Source organism: Peromyscus maniculatus, chromosome 8 (assembly GCF_049852395.1).
Source record: "Peromyscus maniculatus bairdii isolate BWxNUB_F1_BW_parent chromosome 8, HU_Pman_BW_mat_3.1, whole genome shotgun sequence".
NCBI lineage: Eukaryota > Metazoa > Chordata > Mammalia > Rodentia > Cricetidae > Peromyscus > Peromyscus maniculatus.
Window position 1 is genome coordinate 73,081,281 of NC_134859.1, and position 19,836 is coordinate 73,101,116.

General features: G+C 40.7%; 1 protein-coding gene across 2 annotated transcripts in view; it reads right to left on the reverse strand.

Annotated features, from left to right (window-relative positions):
• Positions 1 to 19,836, reverse strand: part of Ints2 (integrator complex subunit 2) — a 52,061-nt gene that overhangs the window by 22,635 nt on the left and 9,590 nt on the right. For both annotated transcript variants that reach the window (XM_006983190.4, XM_016001743.3), the window contains exons 7-15: positions 19,566 to 19,739; positions 15,360 to 15,586; positions 14,032 to 14,157; positions 8,323 to 8,394; positions 8,119 to 8,233; positions 6,330 to 6,398; positions 4,621 to 4,755; positions 3,088 to 3,264; positions 2,017 to 2,125 (exon numbers count right to left, since the gene is read on the reverse strand). In XM_006983190.4, coding sequence (XP_006983252.1) covers positions 2,017 to 2,125; positions 3,088 to 3,264; positions 4,621 to 4,755; positions 6,330 to 6,398; positions 8,119 to 8,233; positions 8,323 to 8,394; positions 14,032 to 14,157; positions 15,360 to 15,586; positions 19,566 to 19,739 — 1,204 coding nt within the window. The remainder of the gene's footprint in view (positions 1 to 2,016; positions 2,126 to 3,087; positions 3,265 to 4,620; positions 4,756 to 6,329; positions 6,399 to 8,118; positions 8,234 to 8,322; positions 8,395 to 14,031; positions 14,158 to 15,359; positions 15,587 to 19,565; positions 19,740 to 19,836) is intronic.

Consider the following 19,836-nt stretch of genomic DNA (forward strand, 5'->3'; position numbering starts at 1 on the left):
CATGCATTCTAATTTAAATTTAAGTATTTTGCAGTAAACCATATGAATATATGGAAATTTCAGGTTACCTATACTGTACAAAAGGACATCCAAATATCCAATATAATTAATTATTCATTTTCAAATGGTAAAATGTAAATCCTCTTTGTTTTTTTTTTTAAAGAATAAGAGGTATATCAGTGTTAGAGTAAAGATTGAGGGCTGGCAAAATGGCTCTGTGGGTAAGGGATTTGCCATCAACCCTGAATATCTAAACCCATTCCTGGGACCCACATGGAGGAAAAAGAAAACTCTCAAGTTGTCCTCTGGTCTCTATCTACCCTTGTGCCGTGGGAAACATTGAATACACACCAATGCAGTGAATAAATAAATAAACATTTGAAATAATTGTCTGTTTAGACCAAATACCTTTTACATTTTAAGTAAGTATGCAGGAAATCATTCATTACTACGCATCTTCTTTTTGATGGATACTTAAATCAGTAGTTTCCTATAAATATGTACAATTTTTATCTCTAAAAGATTCTTAAATGAACATTTAACTAAAATTCATATATACATCTAAGTACATTAGTATACCTCAGATTCTACCTCTGAACTTCTGTATCCACCAGGTGGTTGCTAATGTTAAACCAAAGGACAACTGGCAAGTGTTGAAACTACAACACAGTACCACAGGTAGGAAGATATATGAGGCAAATAATCTTTTGGCTCCAGACAAAAACTGTCTCAACACTGTGGCATATTCTAAAGTTCTTCAAAGTCCAGAAGACAAAAACTAGACCAGATAAAACCCCAAGCAAGGCAAGCTTTGTGAGGAACAGCATCTTCTTACCCACCTCTTCCCACTCATCAAGGACGTACTCCAGAGACTGACTGATTCCAAGAGCCCCTCCCCATACGACATTACTCTTGACAACTAATACCACACATCCTTGTCACTTCAGAAAGTTAGGGCTGGAGAGACAGCCCCAGTGGTTGAGAGTACTCACATCAGGTTACTCACAACTGCCTGTACTCTCATTCCAGAGATCAATGGACACCCACATGTGTGGTGTACTTACACACACACACACAATTTTCTCATCATCCCTTCCTGACCTTATTCCCACCCCTATTATCACATTGCTTCTCTCCTTCCCTTTAACAATCCCCCAAAGTGCAGTCTCTACTCAGAGTCTGTAGGACTGGGTCCTCTAGCTCTCTTCTGAATCTTCTGAATTCATTACAATTAGGTTTTCTTTCCTTTTTGTTTTGTTTTACAAGACACGGTTTCTCTGTTGTAGCCCTGGCTGTCCTGGAACTCACAGAGATCCTCCTGCCTCTGCTCCCCCCCGCCTCCCCTGGGTGCTGGAATCAAAGGCGTGTGCCACCATGCTCAGCCTTACAATTACATTTTCGCCTACCACTCTACAGTCAGAGTGACCTCCACCAGGCTATGTGCAGCACCAGCTGAAGCCCAGTCCTCATCTTCTTCATTCAAGACCATCCGACAGAACTCAGACAGCAGTCATCACTGACTCCTACCCTTCTCCTTTTGGCATCTAGGACACCATATCGTCCTGAATTTCCTCTACACTCCACTGCTGGGAACCTATCTTATGTCATAATTTTAAATACCACATATATGCAAAGCTATTCAGTCCTGGTATCTACTAGGTACACAGCCTCCCACTCACTGTCCTCACTTCTAAGAACGGAGATCTCTGCATATCTAAAGCTGAGCTCCTGAGCCCCCGCAAACCTAACCTAGGTTCTCCAGGTTCCTTATTTCAACTGACAACCACTCTACCCCTTATGCCATGGCCCAAAGTTGACCTTCTTCTCTCTCAAACTGGGTTCATTAAAATAAAAACTAAAGAAGCCATCTTAGTCCCACGATATGATACCAAAGGTCTGAAATCCAGCCTAAAAGAACTTCCTAGCAGCTCCTTACGACCTCTTCACTAGCTGTCCCTGGACGATCAGACTCACTGTGAACAAACTACTGGACCCACTGGGCTCTGGGCGACTTACCTAGAGTCTTGGTGTTTGCCAGGAGCGCTTCCTCGTAAGAAAGGATATAATAGAGCACCAAAAGCTGCGCCGTGATACTGAAGCGCTGATTAAGGCGGACGCTGTCACCCTGAGGGATACGAAACCGTTAAAACAGTAAACCACAAGAGCTGCCTTCCTTTTCAGTAGGGAAAACGACTATCTAAGGCTGCTGCACCAGGCACAGCTGGACTGGGAAGGAGACTGCAGCAGACTGAGACGGCTGCCTGCCTTCACGAAAGGAAGGACATGATGATGAAAGGAGATATCTTTCCTGGTCTTTATGAGGAGGGGAAAACGTCACAGGACTTCATTTACTACCTCTTCACAGTACTCCCTCCTGCTTCTGAAAGACTTGCAGGAATCGAAGTACTATATTAAATTGCCATGAAGAAAGCAATTCACAAAATAGATACTGTATATTCAACTGTGTCTGCATAAACTGCAACTTTTCCTAGCAAAATAAGAAGATTTCACCAAACTTTCCATAATTGAATCCAGGTGTATCTTTGATTCCCAGGAAGCTAAACAACACCATGTTGGATATGTTGAAATATTTCACAGTCCTTTAGCAATACATAATCTTCAAGATACCCATTCTACTTCAACAGGAGGCTTCAAAACAACTCCTTGCTGTGCATGGTGGGCTAAGCCTGTAATTCCAGTATTCAGGCAGCAAGATTATGAGTTTGAGACCACCCAGGCTACAAAGTGAGACACTTTCTCAAAAACTATTCATTCAGGAATACACACACAAAAGATAAATAAAATAAATAATTTTTTTAAAATATGTATAAAAGAACTCTTAAATAAGTGCTCTTTGACAAACTACTTGGAACTAATACTACTATATATTTTTATTAGTGAGCTAATAAAATTTAATCTCACTGTATGTATATAGTATGTATGTATTTGCAATTGTGTGTGCAAGTGTGCATACCTATGCATTAATCTTATTTTGAAATCAGAATCACACATAAGACTTCTGAGGACAGAAAAATATGGACTAAGGCAGAAATGTAACAGATGTAAAAGAAGCATTATTTTATTTACCCCAATGACTTCCTGGAAAATGTTAAGTATTTCCTGTTCTGTGACTGGCTGATTTGTGGCTTCAGGATTTGATTTCGATGCAGGAGTAAGTATAGAGTTTATGTACACATCAATCAAAGGAAGTAGCTGAGGGTGGAGCGGAGTGGAAGTTTCACACAGCTGTCTGTAAATCCAGTCCTGGAAGAAAAAGGCATTGAATCAAGGCAAAAAAAAATAAAAAATAAAAAAGCAAAACTGTAGAAGCACCTATAGCTTTCCATTGTTTTTCAAATCAGAGCATTCACCATTAATTTGGGGAGCTAAAATATACTACCTCTTTTGATAAATACCTCTGGATTAAAAGTCTTTATAGTTTAATCAAAAAGACTGTCCAGTGAAAGCTACACCTAACATGGTGAGAGGCCTGGCTTTGGGTGGAATGAGTTTTTGAACAGTCCCTACTCAGTCTATATTTAAGATCTGTATGTGTCATGGAAGACTTCCCAGCAGAAGAGGACATGTGGCAAGGGGCTATTTCTTCTGAGAAACACCCTGATTAAGAAAGTGACTTAGGCTGGACCATACCTTTAATCTCAGGCAGAGGCAGGCAGATCTCTAAATCCAGGCCAGCTCTATGAGGAAGTTCCCAGACAGCCAGGGCTACCCAGAGAAACCTTGTCTCAAAATAAGGAAGGAGGGGCTTGGATTAAGTACTAATACGGGACTACCATCTAACTACTGATGAGTAGAGGACATGTAGAAATTTGGGGTGTTTAGCTGGACTCTTAATCCATAGCTGTTCTGCTTGATAAAAATACAAAAAGAAACAAAAGATGCAATCTAGCTGAAAAGTCATCATTTCACTAAGCCACCACAGACAGGTCACCTGAGGGGACATGCCATATGTAAACCGTGGGTTGTTCTTTTTAAGTAAAGAAACTTGTATAGATGGTCAAAAATATTCCTTTACTTCATGGGTTTCAGTCTTCTCTCTGGAAGAACTTTTAACTCTGACATGAGCAAATACAAAAACTGACACATCTGTAAGTTAGGCACTGGTTATGTCTGTGACAAACTTGTGAACACCGACAGTAGAACTGGTGAACAAAAGTAAAACCTAGAAAACGGCCCAGATGTGTCAGTGCACACCTATAACCCCAGCACTTAGGAGGGGAGAGCAGGAGGACCGAGAAGTCAAGGCCAGCCTCAGTTACAAATCAAGTTCAAGGCCAACTCAGGCTTCATGAGATTCTGTATCAAACAAAACAAAAATGTAAAAAAAATGGCAATTTCTTACTAATTGTTAAATGAAATAGTTAAGTGCTATTGAGAATTTAAGTAGAAAAATAATGCTGTACATTTTGTAAATAAATTATAATATTGTTGAAAATTGAAATTGAGTTATTAATAATGATTAACTATATAAATAACTAGTAATTTAGCTTACTACCAAACATTAGATATACAAACCACAGGAAAGAACCATAGTAAAGAAACCAAGAACTAGTGAGGAAGAACTGAGTTACAGTTGAAAATTTAAATGTAAAGTCCTACTTTTATTGATACTTTGTGCTTGGTAAACGATCGACTCCTGAGAAGTTGATAAATACAATGAATGGGCAGAAACCCAGTAATGTTGGCACTCAGGTTGCTGGTGACAGGGACTCGAACTGCATGAGCTGTAACAACCTAAAAGGAAAAAACAGCATCAAGATAATAAGAAAATAAGACATAAGATAACAAATATAACATTATTTTAAAAGATGGTATAGTATACAGACTACCAACATAAGTAGGCCGTCCACACTTCAATGTAGTCCATGAGGATGAATAATGAGAATCAACTGGTACACGTTGTCATTTTTGTGTTTTTGTTTTGAGACAGGGACTCATATAGATCATGCTGGCCCTGAACTCTCTATATTGCCAAGGACGATGACCATGAACTCTTGATCCTCCTATTCCTTTGTCCTGAGTGCTAGGATTACAGACCTGTACCTGAACGTTTTCATTTTTTTTTTTTTTTTGGTTTTTCGAGACAGGGTTTCTCTGTGTAGCTTTGCGCCTTTCCTGGAGCTCACTTGGTAGCCCAGGCTGGCCTCGAACTCACAGAGATCCGCCTGGCTCTGCCTCCCGAGTGCTGGGATTAAAGGCGTGCGCCACCACCGCCCGGCTCGTTTTCATGATTTTTAAGTGTCAAAAAAGTAAACTAGGTGCAGTAACACTCATCTGTAATCTCAGCCACAAGAAAGGCTGAAGCATGAGGTTCACAAGTTCAAAGCCATCTTGAACAACTTACTGAGACTTTATCTCACTAAGGCTAGGAATATATCTAAGTGTTAGGATGCCTGTCTGGCATGTGCAAATTCCTGAGTTCAATCTCCAGGGCAGTTCCAAAGTAGTACATACTTAGGAACTAGTATAGATCTCTAATTTCTATTTGTTTCTTACACAAACTCATTTAAAGGGCTTGTGGTGTAACTAACTCAGTGGTATAGCAGTAGCTAACATACAGAGGCCAATGGTTCAATTTCCAACACCACCAAAAACTCCACCAAAAACAAACAAGTAAACAAATGCACGTATGATAATGTTAAAAACATAAAACTTAGTAGCTGGGCCAAGTGAGAAGTCTCTTACCTTTCAAATCTATTTTTTACATGTATAAAATAAAAGATTACCATCTAACTTGTCTTGAAGGGTTGCTGTGAAAGGTAACTTTTTTTTCTAGTAGTTCTATGAACTGGGCCTACTGGCACACTCCTGAAATCTCAGCACTCAGGAGGCTCACGCGTGCGCGCGTGTGTCTGATTTGGCAAATGGATTTGAGAACTAATTTTTACTTTTAGAAGCACTTTACTGAAAAGAAAATTATTCTTGGATTTACCCCCAGACAAGGGTACTGAAGCCAAATCAATGCAAACAGAAGAATAAGGAACCAGAAGCTAGCTTCTAATCTAACTGCAAACACTTTACAACCTAAAGACTAACAAGAGCTCTGTTTTCTCAGAGAAATCCAAATGGTTAGCCCACACAAGTAAATCACCAATATCTACAACCACACATACTCTAAGTACCCATTCAAAGTTTTCAGGAATATAGAAACTCAACATAAACTGTTTTATAATGAATTACTTACTTTAAGGGAATTATTTGCAGAGAGTTTAAAGATGAAATAAATTATCGTTACAAACTGCAAATGATGAAAAAAGACTACTTTCTTCTTGTAAGTAGTTTAGTTAGCTAAGGACAAAAGGAAGTACCTGCTCAGTAAAGATTTCCTGTGTGAAGATGGTCTTCATCCTGCTCAAGGAGCTTGGCTTAATCACAATCTAAAATAGTGAAAAGAATTCCAACAGCATGTAAACTTGTATGAAATACATTTACTCTCATGAATTTATTACCCAAAACGGGTATGATATACAATATTAATGTTCAAAAGTTAAACTTTCCTTTCACAAGTGGCTTCCTAAGCCTGACATTAAGAGACACAAAAGCAGAAGAAATATAAAGCGTACTTAGAAAAGAGATGCACCTGTGTGCATGCCTGTAGTCTCAGACACCTGGGAGGATGAGGCAGCATGATCACTAGCACCTAGGAGACCAGGAGCAACCTAGGCAATATAGTGATACCTTTTTGTCAAAAATAAAGACAAAACATACTTTAAAATTACTTAATAAATAGTACTAACTATTGGCACTACCTAATAGCTACTATCACTAACTGGATAGAAGAGGTTTATCTAATAAATGGAAACAAGAAACATATATATTTCATATACACATACACTTTGTTATACACATGACACTACACATCAAGTACTTCAAATGGAATAAAATTTAAAATCAATGCAGAACTGAAGTATATATACCTCAGTGGAAGGGCGCTTGCCTAGCATAAGTGAAGCTGTGCTTGTTTACTAGTACTGAGAAAAAAAGATTTAAATGCAAAGCATAAAGCCACAAATAAGCTAGAAGAAAGTCTAGTAAGTTGAGTGTGATGAGTCAACCTATAAACCAGCACTCCTGTGGAAAAGGCAGGGGAATCACATGAAAGTTTGAGCCAGTCTGGGCTACGAAGCAAGACCTTGTCTCAAAAAAAAAGAAAAGAAAAAGAACAGAAGAACTAGTTTTACTAATATTCAACAAAATAAAAAACAAGTGGGACCATTCTTCACCAAGCAAATATGCAGACCAGGCGTGGTGATTGCATGTCTTTAATCTTGGCACTCAGGAGGCAGAGGCAGGCCGATCTCTACAGATTTGAGGTCAGCCTGGTCTACATACCAAGTTCCAGAACAGCCCAGATTATATAAGGAGACCTCATCTCAACAAATATATAAATAAATTTAAAAGCAAAAGTGAAAAAGAATGGGGCTGTCTAGGCATGGTAAGATTTTAGGAAACTAAGGGCTCTTGTGCATTAATGTAAACAATGAAACTGTAAAAAAATCTCTACAAAAAATAATCAAACAGTATTTGGCAGACTCACACTTTTATTTTGTAACTGCTTGCCACAGTTTTATCTTAAATAGACAGAGAAGTCTATGAAGATGTAAATGTGTGACTGCCTGGTGTATATTTTCATAAATGAGTTCATTCATTTAAGCTTTATAATAAATTAGAAAATCTACACAGGAAGTAAAAACCGATTGAGACCAGCATGAGTTCCAGGGCAGCCTGTCTCAAACACCACCAACAAAGAGGGCTGGAGAGACAACGCAGCAAAGGACACAGATTTGGTTCCTAACACCTATGTCAAGTGGCTCACAACAGCCTGTAACTCCAGCACCATGGGTTCGCATCCCTCTTCTGGCTTCTATTGGCTATTGCATACATGAGCACATACGCCCACACAGACACACACACATACATACATAAATTTAAATAGATGTTCTAAAAATTACTATTTTTCTAGGGATTCTTTAACAAAATTTCAAACTAGAAAACAACTAAAACTACTTAAATTAACACAATGTATTTATTATACACTAGGACAGAGTGTCTAGTTTAGGCACACTTTCTTTCAGAAAAAAGATTATTAAAAATTACCTTCATCCCCAAAGTGGAACAGACTAAGTCAATGATCGCACTAAGCTGGTTGCTATGGAAATACATAGCCACTAATAACAACATCTCCCCAAAAGAAGCAGAGACACCGGATGTACTGTTAAAAGAGAAGAGAAACGATGAATTTCCAAGGGGGGAATAAATAAGAAGAGCTTTCTGAACAGTAAGCACACGCTGCTTCCTTACCTCTCAAAGTACGCCTCTTCTTTGATCATCCAGCTGAGCCACACCACCATCAGCTGCTCCTGTTCTGGGGTGCTGTGGAGACACCAGTGTCACCCCCATGAGCCAGTCAGCAATGAAGAAAACCATCTGACAGCATTGCCCTTATTTTAAAGATTTACTTATTCTTTTTTTTTTTTTTTTTTTTGGTTTTTCGAGACAGGGTTTCTCTGCGTAGCTTTGCGCCTTTCCTGGAACTCACTTGGTAGCCCAGGCTGGCCTCGAACTCACAGAGATCCGCCTGGCTCTGCCTCCCGAGTGCTGGGATTAAAGGCGTGCGCCACCACCGCCCGGCCAGATTTACTTATTCTTATTGTGTATGTATGAGGAGCTTGCCTACATGTGTACATATGTACCATGTGCATCCTCGGATCCCCTGCAACTAGAATTACAGATGGTTCTGAGCCACTGTGTGGATGCTGGAAACTGAACCCAGGTCTTCTCCAAGAGCACCAAGTATTATTAACCACTGAGCCATCTCTCCAGCCTTTAAGTTATTTTTCCCAGAAGTTATATTTCTCCTCTGTTTTGAAATACCAACTCAAATGAATGGTTTGCTCAACTGGACCATTAATTATAATTGAAACATGAGATAGTTCTAGAACTCAAAGATGAAGGCTTTGGCTTCATGAATCTAAACTGTCAAAACCTCCTCAAGTCTTAGCAACTATATTTGCAAGCTAGAGAGGGACATTACCTCTTTTCTTATTTTTTTTTTTTGGTTTTTTGAGACAAGGTTTCTCTATGCAGCTTTGGAGCCTGTCCTAGAACGTGCTCGTATTCCAGGCTGTCCTCGAACTCACAGAGATCCGTCTACCTCTGCCTCCCGAGTGATGGGATTAAAGGCCTGTGCCACCACTACCCTTGGAAAAGCAAAGGTCTCTGGGGTTAAAATGTTAAAAGAACTATACTAAGAACTTATTATTTACTTCATATAAGAAAAAAAAAATCTAGTGTGAAAACACAAGCATCAGCTAGGCCAGATTTGGTGGCTCCACCTTTTGTCCCAGAACCAGGAGACAGAGGTAGGCAGATCTCTGAGTTCAAGGCTAGTCTAGTCTACAGAGTAAGACCCTGTCTCAAAAAAAAAAGTCAGAAACCAAGTTTTAAAATCTAACAAATTAATGCATCTTTTACTTAAAATTTAAGTTGTGAAAATCTTTTGAGTAGAATTTTAAATTTTAGACAGATATATTACTATATAATCATGAAGATAAGAACAACATGGGCTTACCATATATAAAAAGGGTAATAAAAATATAACAGTAATAACTCCTTTTTAAATTTTTCTTTTCCATCTATTTATTTATTTTGTGTGTCGAGGAGTGGGTATGTCCACCCTGACATGTGTATAGATGTCAGAAGACAACTTTCGGGAATCAGTTCTTGCCTATACCATGGGAGTCCAGGGGATCAGGTCATCATGCTTGGCGGCCAGTGCCTTTACCCACTAAGCCATCTCACCTGCCCAACAACAGTAATAACTTCTTTAAAACAATTATTCGATTTAAAACTAAAAGGCACACTCTGACTTGGACTTATGCAAAAATGTCATGTTCCCTTCCAGCTCACTGCAGGAAGTAAGTAAAATGCAAAGCCACTAAAGAGTGTGCATTTCTAACTACTCCAAGCAAAGCAAGTATAAAAGGTCACTTATACGCTACACTATACTATACTCATTATCCTTCATCAATCCACAAGTGCAGGACAATGCTATAACGGAGGAGTCCTGGAGGGCCTGCCAGAGGCGGGTGGCACTCCCATCTGTGCAGTTACTCACAGTGTGATCTTCAACACAGTGCTTGTCCTTCTGAACTTTAGTCCTCCTGTCAACTAAGTACAGCACCACAGAGTAATGAGGACTAAAGGTGATGCTTACAAAGGACTCGAGGAGGAAAAAGCAGAAGCATATAGGCTAACATTTCTAATTTTTAATTTCACTAACATTATACTCTTTTTTTTGTTGTTTGTTTTTTGGTTTTGTTTTTCAAGACAGGGTTTCTCTCTGTAGCTTTGCACCTTTCCTGGAACTCACTCTGTAGCCCAGGCTGGCCTGGAACTCACAGAGATCCTCCTGCCTCTGCCTCCCAAGTGCTGAGAATAAAGGCGTGCGCCGCCGCCACCACCACCCGGCACATTATACTTTCTTGAACAGCACTAAAATTACATTAAAAGAAATTTCTCAGCCACTGAGAAGGCTCAGGGGCAAAGCACCTGAGTTTGATCCCTGGGACCTGCATGCCAAGAACTGATTCCCACAAGTTGTTCTCTGACCTCCACACACATGAATGGCACATGCATGCCCACACACACACACACACACACACAAAATAAATAAATGCAGTAACAACCCTTTAACAAAAAGGTCTTAAAGACAATCAGTGCCCCTTCAATGAAGCAGAACAAACAATCCCAATACTCGGGAGGTGGAAGCAGGAAAATTAGAAGTTGAAGAATAATCTCAACAATACAGTAAGTTCCAGAAAAATGATCTAAAAAAGTTAAAAAACAAAACCAAACAAAAAATCAAATCAAATAAAGAAAGGAATAAAAGAACAAAGTGAGAACTCTTAGAAATTAAACACTGCACAGAAGACAAAGCCTGGGTGGCGGAATGCTTTCTTCCTGGAGTGGTGAAAATATCCTGTAGGCAGAGTGTGGCAATGGTCAGGTAACGGTTCAAACGCTAAAAACACTGAATGGTAACTAAAGGGTACAATTATAAATTTCCTGATATGTTTTACGACATTTTTTCAAAAAGAACAAGCAAAGCACAGAAAAGATTAGGAGAAGAAAATCCAATGACCATCTCTGAAAAAAGTCACATAAGATGAGGTGCTAGACAGAGAAACCCTCAGGAAGGACATTATCAACAAACTAACTCAGGAGCCTTTCCTAGAACTCAAGGCCATCAGTTTCTATTGGAAAGGACCCACTGGGTGCCGAGGACACCAGATCAATGCGAACTTGGGCAGGATGTGCCGGTGCATGCGGAATCCCAGAACTGGAGGACTGAAGCAAGAGTACCGCAGTGAGGTCCAGGCCAGCCAGAAAGACAAACAAACAAAAATCAAATCAAAACAAAGAAACAAAGACACTGAGGACAGATATCCAGAACTTTCAAAACCATGTGCGGAAGATCTAACCCTCCACGTTTTCACAGTGAAGGAGGACACCCCATGGGACCAGGGATCGGGAAGGTGTTAGAAAATGACAACACAGGAAGTTGTCAACAGGACACACACTTTCAAAAATCTCCAAAAGAAATTACTTCCTGCTTAGAATTCTACATGCTATCAAACCATTAGCCAAACGTCAGAATGGAGGCAGTTTCAGAAATCCACTCCTGCTCTGAAGATTTACCTCCCACATGCCTGCTCTCTAAAGATGCAAAATGAAGAACAATCCCTGAGAACAGCTGCAGAACACTAGGTACGGAGGGATCTAGCCAAGACTGGAGCAGACAACACTGCCCTGGGCAAGATTTCTGAGAATGATTAAACTAAAAGACTGTGTAATGAGTCAGATTAGGTCCAGAGAAGATTTAGCTACATTTTGTTTCTTTGTTGTTGGGTATTGTGTGTCTGAGTTTTCTTGCTTTTGTTTTTTGTTTGTTGGTTTGGTTTGATTTGGTTTTTGGTGTGTGTGGTGGGGTTTTTTTCTTGTTTTGTTTGTCTCTGCCCCTCCTCCTCCTTGAGACAGGGTTTCTCTGTGTAGCTTTGTGCCTTTCCTTGATCTCCCTCTGTAGACCAGGCTGGCCTCAAACTCACAGAGATCCGCCTGGCTCTGCCTCCCCAGTGCTGGGATTAAAAACATGAGCCACCACCACCGCCCCGGCTCCTGCTTTGTTTTGGTTTGTTGTTATTGGTTTTTTTGAGACAGCTAGCCTCAAATTCATGGCAGACTTCCCGCCTTGGTCTCCTATGGGCTGGAATTAGAAGCATGAATTACCACAACCATGAAAGATTTAGTTTTGCAGGCAGTGGTGGTGCACACCTTTAACCTCAGCACTTGGGAGGCAGAGGCAGGTGGATTTTTTTAGTTCAAGGCCAACCTGGTCTACAGAGTGAGTTCCAGGGCAGCCAGGGCTACACAGAGAAACTCTGTCTTGAAAAAAAAAAAAAAATTAAAATTAAAAAATTGGGTGGCGCACGCCTTTAATCCCAGCACTTGGGAGGCAGAAGCAGGCGGATCTCTGAGTTCTAGGCTAGCCTGGTCTACAGAGTGAGTTCCAGGACAGCTAGGGCTATACAGAGAAATCATGTCTCACAAAAAAACAAACAACACAAAACAACAAAAAAAAAAAAAAAAAAAAAAAAAAAAGAAAAGAAAAAGAAAAACAGGGTGGGAGGAGCTGGGGGGGCACGAAGGCTGTTCTCCTGAGACTGGATAGTTTAGAGGCCTTTGTTATAAAAGCCTGGACTTGGCCCCACCTCGTCTCTCTGTCTTCTGTGTGGTGTGGTTGCTTTCTCCCCACCACTCCCTCCACGGCAAATTTGCCATGAATTGACCCAGGACCAGGGGTGGGGGTAGGGGTGGCTGCTCTCAAAAATATTTTTTAAAAAAAACAAAAAGACAAAAAAAGAAAGAATTAGTTTAATTATTATTATCTAGAACATCAAGAAAATTTAAGGCAAAACTGTTTTAAAAGATAAGTGGCCAGGTGGCAGTGGCGCACACCTTTAATCCCAGCACTCGGGAGGCAGAGCCAGGAGAATCTCTGTGAGTTCGAGGCCAGCCTGGTCTACAGAGCGAGATCCAGGACAGGCATCAAAGCTACACAGAGAAACCCTCTCTCGAAAAACCAAAAAAAAAAAGAAAGGTAAGTAACTACCTACTCATGATTGAGCGCTCAATGATGTTTACATAATCATAGTACAAATATAAACTATATATTGATCAAATTAAAATTATAACTATACTAAGATAACAGAAGGAAAAGAAAAGGAAGACATGTCAGTGTTTTCCGACAGAGAGAAAAACAAAGAACTAATTGTTCATCTTTGAGAATGGGAATTCAATTAACTAGAAGTGTCATCAATAATGAAGTACCGGGGCCAGTGAGATCACTCAAGGGGTAAAGACATCTGCCACCAAACCTGATGACCAGAGTTCCATCTTTGAAGTCCACATGGTAGAAGGAGAGAAATGACTCCTACAAGTTGTCCCTTGACCCCCACACGTGCACCATAGCACTTGGATACACACACACACACACACACACACACAATTGAACACAAAAATAAACAGGTAATCAAGTTTTTTAAAAGCTTTTAAACAATGTACTAGTAAGACCCAAAACTACTCAAGAACTAAAAGAAACAACCTCCAAGGAAGAAAAAGTAGGGAAGGAAAGTTATTAGCCTTCAAAAAGATCTTGAAGAACAACCTGACTCCTTTAAACAATGTTCAGAAGAAACTCCGACCAAGACTAATAAGATGAAGAAAGGGCATTCGGGAGATGTGGCTATCCCTTCACTGAATGAGAGACCATGACTGTCCGTGCTTCGGCCAGGCTCTGAAGTAAACGTTTAATAACATGCTCTACGCCTTTCTGGTGGCAGCCTACACTCTGGGAAAACATACTACCTACACTGCACACTCGCCCTGTATACACACTCAGATAGATAGATGAAAGCGCATCCTGAGAAAACAGAGCGACTTGGAAGGTACCTGACAAGTGTAGAAAAGGCCAGTAGCATACAGAAGGAAAGGGAGACAAATCGAACCCCAGCTGGTGTGGCAGGCGGCCGGCTGGTCATCAACTGCAGCAACTGTTCAGCTTCTTCCTCAGTCGGCCTGAAGGAGAAACAACGAGCTTTTACATTTGTTTGTTTGTTTGTTTGTCTACTTAGAGTTCAGGAAGGAAGCAAGTGAATTTTCCAACATTTTAACCCTTCAAGTACAAATTTTTTAACGTCACTTAAAGAAAATACATTCAATTACTTAGTGTGTGTGTGTGTGTGTGTGTGTGTGTGTGTGTGTGTGTGTGTTATATGATAGTGCACATGAATGGGTGTTCATGTCTGTGCACACGTGCAGGAGGACATTCTGTCTTATTTAAGCCTTGAAGCAGAAACTAGCTGTTCCCACTAGGCGTTGACCAGAGAGCTCTGGGGACATTCCTATCTCTCCCTCACAATAGTGAGGTTACAGGCATGTACAGCCATGCTCAGCTTTTTAGGTGAGTGCTGGGGATTCAAACTCAAGTCATCATGTTGCAGAGCAAGCATTCTTTACCTGGAGCCATTACCCTACACTTTATCATTATTGGTCAATTCTCTCTTTTCAATTGTCTGCTTTTTTTTTTAATGCATATGGATTTATCATTAAGAAATGAAAAACAGAATTACTTCGTTGTCTCTGTAAAAACCAAATAATAAATAAAAAGGGTTCAGTGACCAATAGACTTTAAAGGAAGGAATAGCAGAGGTCATAACACGGCAAGCACATGTTACTGATGTGTGGCCATGTGTCCTGCAGAGCTCACAGCAGTTTGTACTTTATAGGATTGTGAGGTTAATGGATTGTAGTAACTTAAATTTAAACCAAACTGATGGGCCAGCATTTGCTCAACTAAACTGTCAGAACCGCAAGGCACATGAGCTGGAGACACACACGGGAAAGTTCTGATACCAGCTGAGGACACTATTTGGGAAAATTTGGTGCAGTGACTTAGAACCTTGTGCTCCAGAGCCACGTCCTGTCGAGTCTGAAACACAGGAGTGGTCACTCACAGGTCTCTCAGGGGTATCTTCTCAAACTGGTAAAACAGAGTCCTTTACATTGTGATTAAAAACTGATAAAATACTCTCCTCCCTCCAATATCTGCATAATTCTATTTATAATCAGAAATTAGGTCAGCTGGCCTTAATGGCTTCAATTTTGACATAAACTAGTAAAATTAAAAGCCCAAGTCTCTTAATAAAAGGCCTTTGGCTCACTTCTCTGAGGTCAGAAACAAGAAGAAAGATAAAAAGGTAAAATATCAGATTGAGTACTTGAGTCCAGCAATCCCCATCAAGGCACAGTATAGACGTAAGAGTGCGCTGGCTTTCACCACATGCTCTTCCTTCAGCCCCGAGTACACAGACACAGTAGGCTCCATCTCCACATCGGCTTCTTCTACAATACGAGTACTCCTTACTGTAGGAAGAATGCCCATCAACTCCAGAAGAAGCTGCCTCCTCATCTGCCAAAGGACAGAACCGCTGCTCTCCCTTTTTCTCTGTAAGTGTGAATTGGCAAAGGAAGAGAGCATGGGACATTTACTAAATCAAAAGGAAGCTGAACAGATCTCATCACGTGAGCACGTGCAGTTGAACCAACATGAACGGCCTGTCATAACTGCAGTTCCATTTTAACAAGTCAGGAAAACTCAAAATCTACTCATCCATTCACCCCAAAACTAAATTCATGCAAACTGAGTTGTGAACAGTATTTTCATCTGGGTGTGACAGACAGTCCACTCCTGTAAATCCCATCACTTGGAGGCAGAGCCAGGAGAGCTACTGGAGGCCAGGCCAGTCTGCATGGCAAGTGCCAGTACAGCCAGGGCTATAGAACAAAAACTTGTTTAAAAACTCACAGGGGAGCGGGGGCTGGAGAGACGGCTCAGGGGTTAAGAGCACTGGCTGCTCTTGCAGAGGACTGGGCTTCAGTTCCACGCCACACTGGTACTTCCAACATAAAGCAGCAGCACTTGGTGTCTGGAGAACCTGAAAGCCTCAGCTCTAGCTCACTATGAATTATGTGCTTCACAGTGTGTTAGTGAACCTCTCTGAACCCCAAGTTCCTTCTTGACAAGGAAGTAAATGTTAGCATTATGTACCTTTAAAGACACCATAATTAGAGTTTATAAATCTAAACCACCACCCCAGCCCCAGCTCTTGAGGCAGGGATGTTTTAATTATCACTCACTCTTCAAGTCTAACATTGTACTTGACATGTAGCAAGCACTCAATGCTTACTAAGATATGAACAAAGAAAGGTCAGACATATGAAAGCAATTCTAAACTACAAAAGGAGAGGCATTTCCTTAGCCAGGAATGGTGGCATATACCTTTAATCAGTGCTTGCTATTCTTCAGATTGTTGTCCAGTAAAGTCTAACAAACCCGCCTGAACAATAATGTTCAATTCCAAGAAGAAAAGTGTGTTGTGTACAATGGATTATGAGGAACAAGACGAGCACACAGCCACACACAGGAGTCACACAATGGACATGCATTTCCTTTCCTTTTAAAAAGCAAAGCTGAAGAGTAGTTTTCAAATGGACTGTAAAGAAAGTAAGTCTTGGATGTAAAATAATGTGATTCCATGGTATAATAGTTTCTAAGCCATACACATGCTGTCCACCAGAGTGGAACGTGTTAAAAGTCAGTCTGCACAAGTAATTCTACTCAGAAGCACTAAAAAAGTGTTTTGTGAAAACTAAGTATTCTCTAAGTTAAAAACTGTTGAGGAGGGGAAAGGCCATTGGACATGGAGGTCATACCTGTAATCAATCTCAACACTCAAGAGGATTACCTCAAACTTAAATTTCTTTTTGAGACAGGGTTTCTCTGTGTAGTTTTGGAGCCTGTCCTGGAACTCACTCTGTAGCCCAGGCTGGCCTTGAACTCAGAGATCTGCCTGCCTCTGCCTCCCAAGTGCTGGGACTAAAGGCGTGCGCCACCATCACTCCACCGCCCAGCCAAACTTAAAATTTGAGGTCAGCCTGGACTACTACATTCCAGGGCAGCCTAGGCAACAAAGGAAGAACCTATATCAAAAACACAAAAAACAAACAAACAATTTTGTTGCAAAATATAACATACAGGCCAAGCACACTATTGTATACCTAAAATCTGTGACTCAAAAGTAGAGGCAGAGGAAGCCAAATTCAAGGTCAGTCTCAGCAAACCTTAAAAAGGAAGGAAATTCCTTTGCCAGGGTGTGTTTCTACACCGGGGAAAGTTCTCATAATATAGCCCGGCTGGCAGTGAATGTGAAATGTATCCATACCACAATCCTGCTTCTAGCTACTGGGTGCTAGGATTAAAGGTAGATGTCACCATACCTGGCCAAGGAAATTCCAACACATGCTACAAGATCAACCTTGAAATCAATATTTTAAGGAAATATACACAAAATGACAAGCATCCTATGATTTGACCCATATGAGGTACCTAGAATGGTACCCAGAATTCACCGAGAACTAAGATAGAGCCATGATTACCAGTTGACAGGAAAGAGGACTACGCAGTTTAAAGGGTTCAGAGTCTGTAGAGCCCAGGGAATAGAATTCAGTGAAGAGTGCTTACCTAACAAGTGTAAAGCCCAGACCACAAAAAAAGAAAACAAAATCCTAAAAACAGACAATGGTTATGAATGTATAGCATTGCCAATGGTCCTTTTCTTTCCTTTTGTGTGTGTGCGCGTGCGTGCGTGCGTGTGTGCTTGCGCATGCACAAGCTGTATATATGTAGAGCTTAGAGATAAATGCTGGGTGTCTTCTTCCAACACTCTCCACCTTCTTTGCTTTTAAAGGTTTATTTATCTCTACTTATGTGTCTTTGTGTATGTACGTACATGTAGGAAACAGAGGATGCAGAGAGCATCAGATCCTCTGGAAGTGGAGGTACAGACAGTTGTGAGCTGCCCTGTGTGGGTGCTGGGAATAGAACTCGTGTCCTCTAGAAGAGCAGGAAGTTCTCCTAACCACTGGGTCATCTTTTTAGCTAACCCACCTTCTGTTTTTAGACTGAACCTGAAACTGGACATTTCAGCTCCACTGGAAGATCAGAAGCCTTCAGGTCATCTGTATCTACCCAACCTCCCAACACGGGGTACAGACAAATGCTGTCACACCTACCTTACATGGTTACTAAGGTTCCAAACACAGTTCCTTATGTTTGTGTAGCAAGTATTTACTCCTGAGTCTCTAGCCCCACACTACGAATGTTCTGAATGCCACTGAATTGTATTAAAAATGATTAAGTGCAAATTTTATGTTATATGTATTTCACTACCCCCCACACACAAATGTGCACATATATATATTAAATTATAGACTACATCTCACTTGACGATCTTATGTAACAGTTATCAAAAGCCTGATATAGGGCCTTAGAAAGTTCCCAAAAGTACAAATAGCCCTTCATAATATTCAGATAGTACCTTTGTCCCCCCCTTATCACTAGTGTACAGGACAGTCTCCATAGGGTGCTACTAAACTAGACATTGAAGAGAGATAAAACACTCTAAAATAGTACTATTATTCTCCCTAGTTCTTTTGTTTTTTATTGGTGGGGTTATATTTTTAAAAACATGTTTATTGCAGCCGGGCGGTGGTGGCGCACGCCTTTAATCCCAGCACTCGGGAGGCAGAGCCAGGAGGATCTCTGTGAGTTCGAGGCCAGCCTGGGCTACCAAGTGAGCTCCAGGAAAGGCGCAAAGCTACACAAGAGAAACCCTGTCTCGAAAAACCAAAAAAAAAAAAAAAACATGTTTATTAAGCATGGAGGGGCATTCCTACAATTTTTGTAATCAGGAGGCTTAGGCACAAAGATCAAGAAGAATTCAGGGCCAGCCTTGACTAAATACCAAGACAGAGCTCAAAAATAAAAAAGAACGAACACACACACACACACACACACACACACACACACACACACACACACACTTCATGTTTACATTTAATTGAGGCTATTTCACTTCTAATAAACTGCATATTTCAAAATTGTTAATTTCTAATATGGGAAATATCAAAAAACAAAAGCCACATAAATAAAACCTTTCATATCCTTCATGGTTTTTTTTTTTATGTAAGGAGGTTCCTAATACTAAGTCTGACAACCACGGGTCTAAAGATACCTTTTCTTTCTTTTATTTTTTACCCATGGCTTTTTGTTTATTTAAGACACAGTCTCTCTACGTAGCCTTGGCTGGCCTAGAACTATAGACCAGGCTGGCCTCAAATTCATAGAGATCTACCTGCCTCTGTCTCCAGGGTGATGGGTTAAAGGTGTGTGCTACCACCACCACTGACTCCCATGGCTTTTAGCCTCGAAATCCCAGCAATGCTCCTGCCTGTGTCTTCCAAGTGCAGGGACTGCAGATCTGAGCACCCAGGTCTAGCTAACACAGCCTTCTAACATGGTTTCTTCGCTCCTAGTTAACCAGCCCTAAGTAATGATCCTTCCTACCCAGATACTTGACTCTCACCTGTTGTCCATTTCGAATAAACGTTCCAAACCAAGTCCTGACTTTCGCATTTGTTCCAAGAAGCAAGCCACTAACAAAGCAAACCAAGTCACTCACTCCGTCTTCACAAGTTTCAGTTTTAGTATGATCCAATGTCAAAGCTACTCCAAGGCCTGGCAAGTGACATTCTTCCACCTAACACAGCAGAGAAAACAAATTAAACTCAACACAGTAAGAAAAAGAGCCAGGACATTTCAAAATGTAATGCACCTCAAGTTCTGGGGAAGAGACC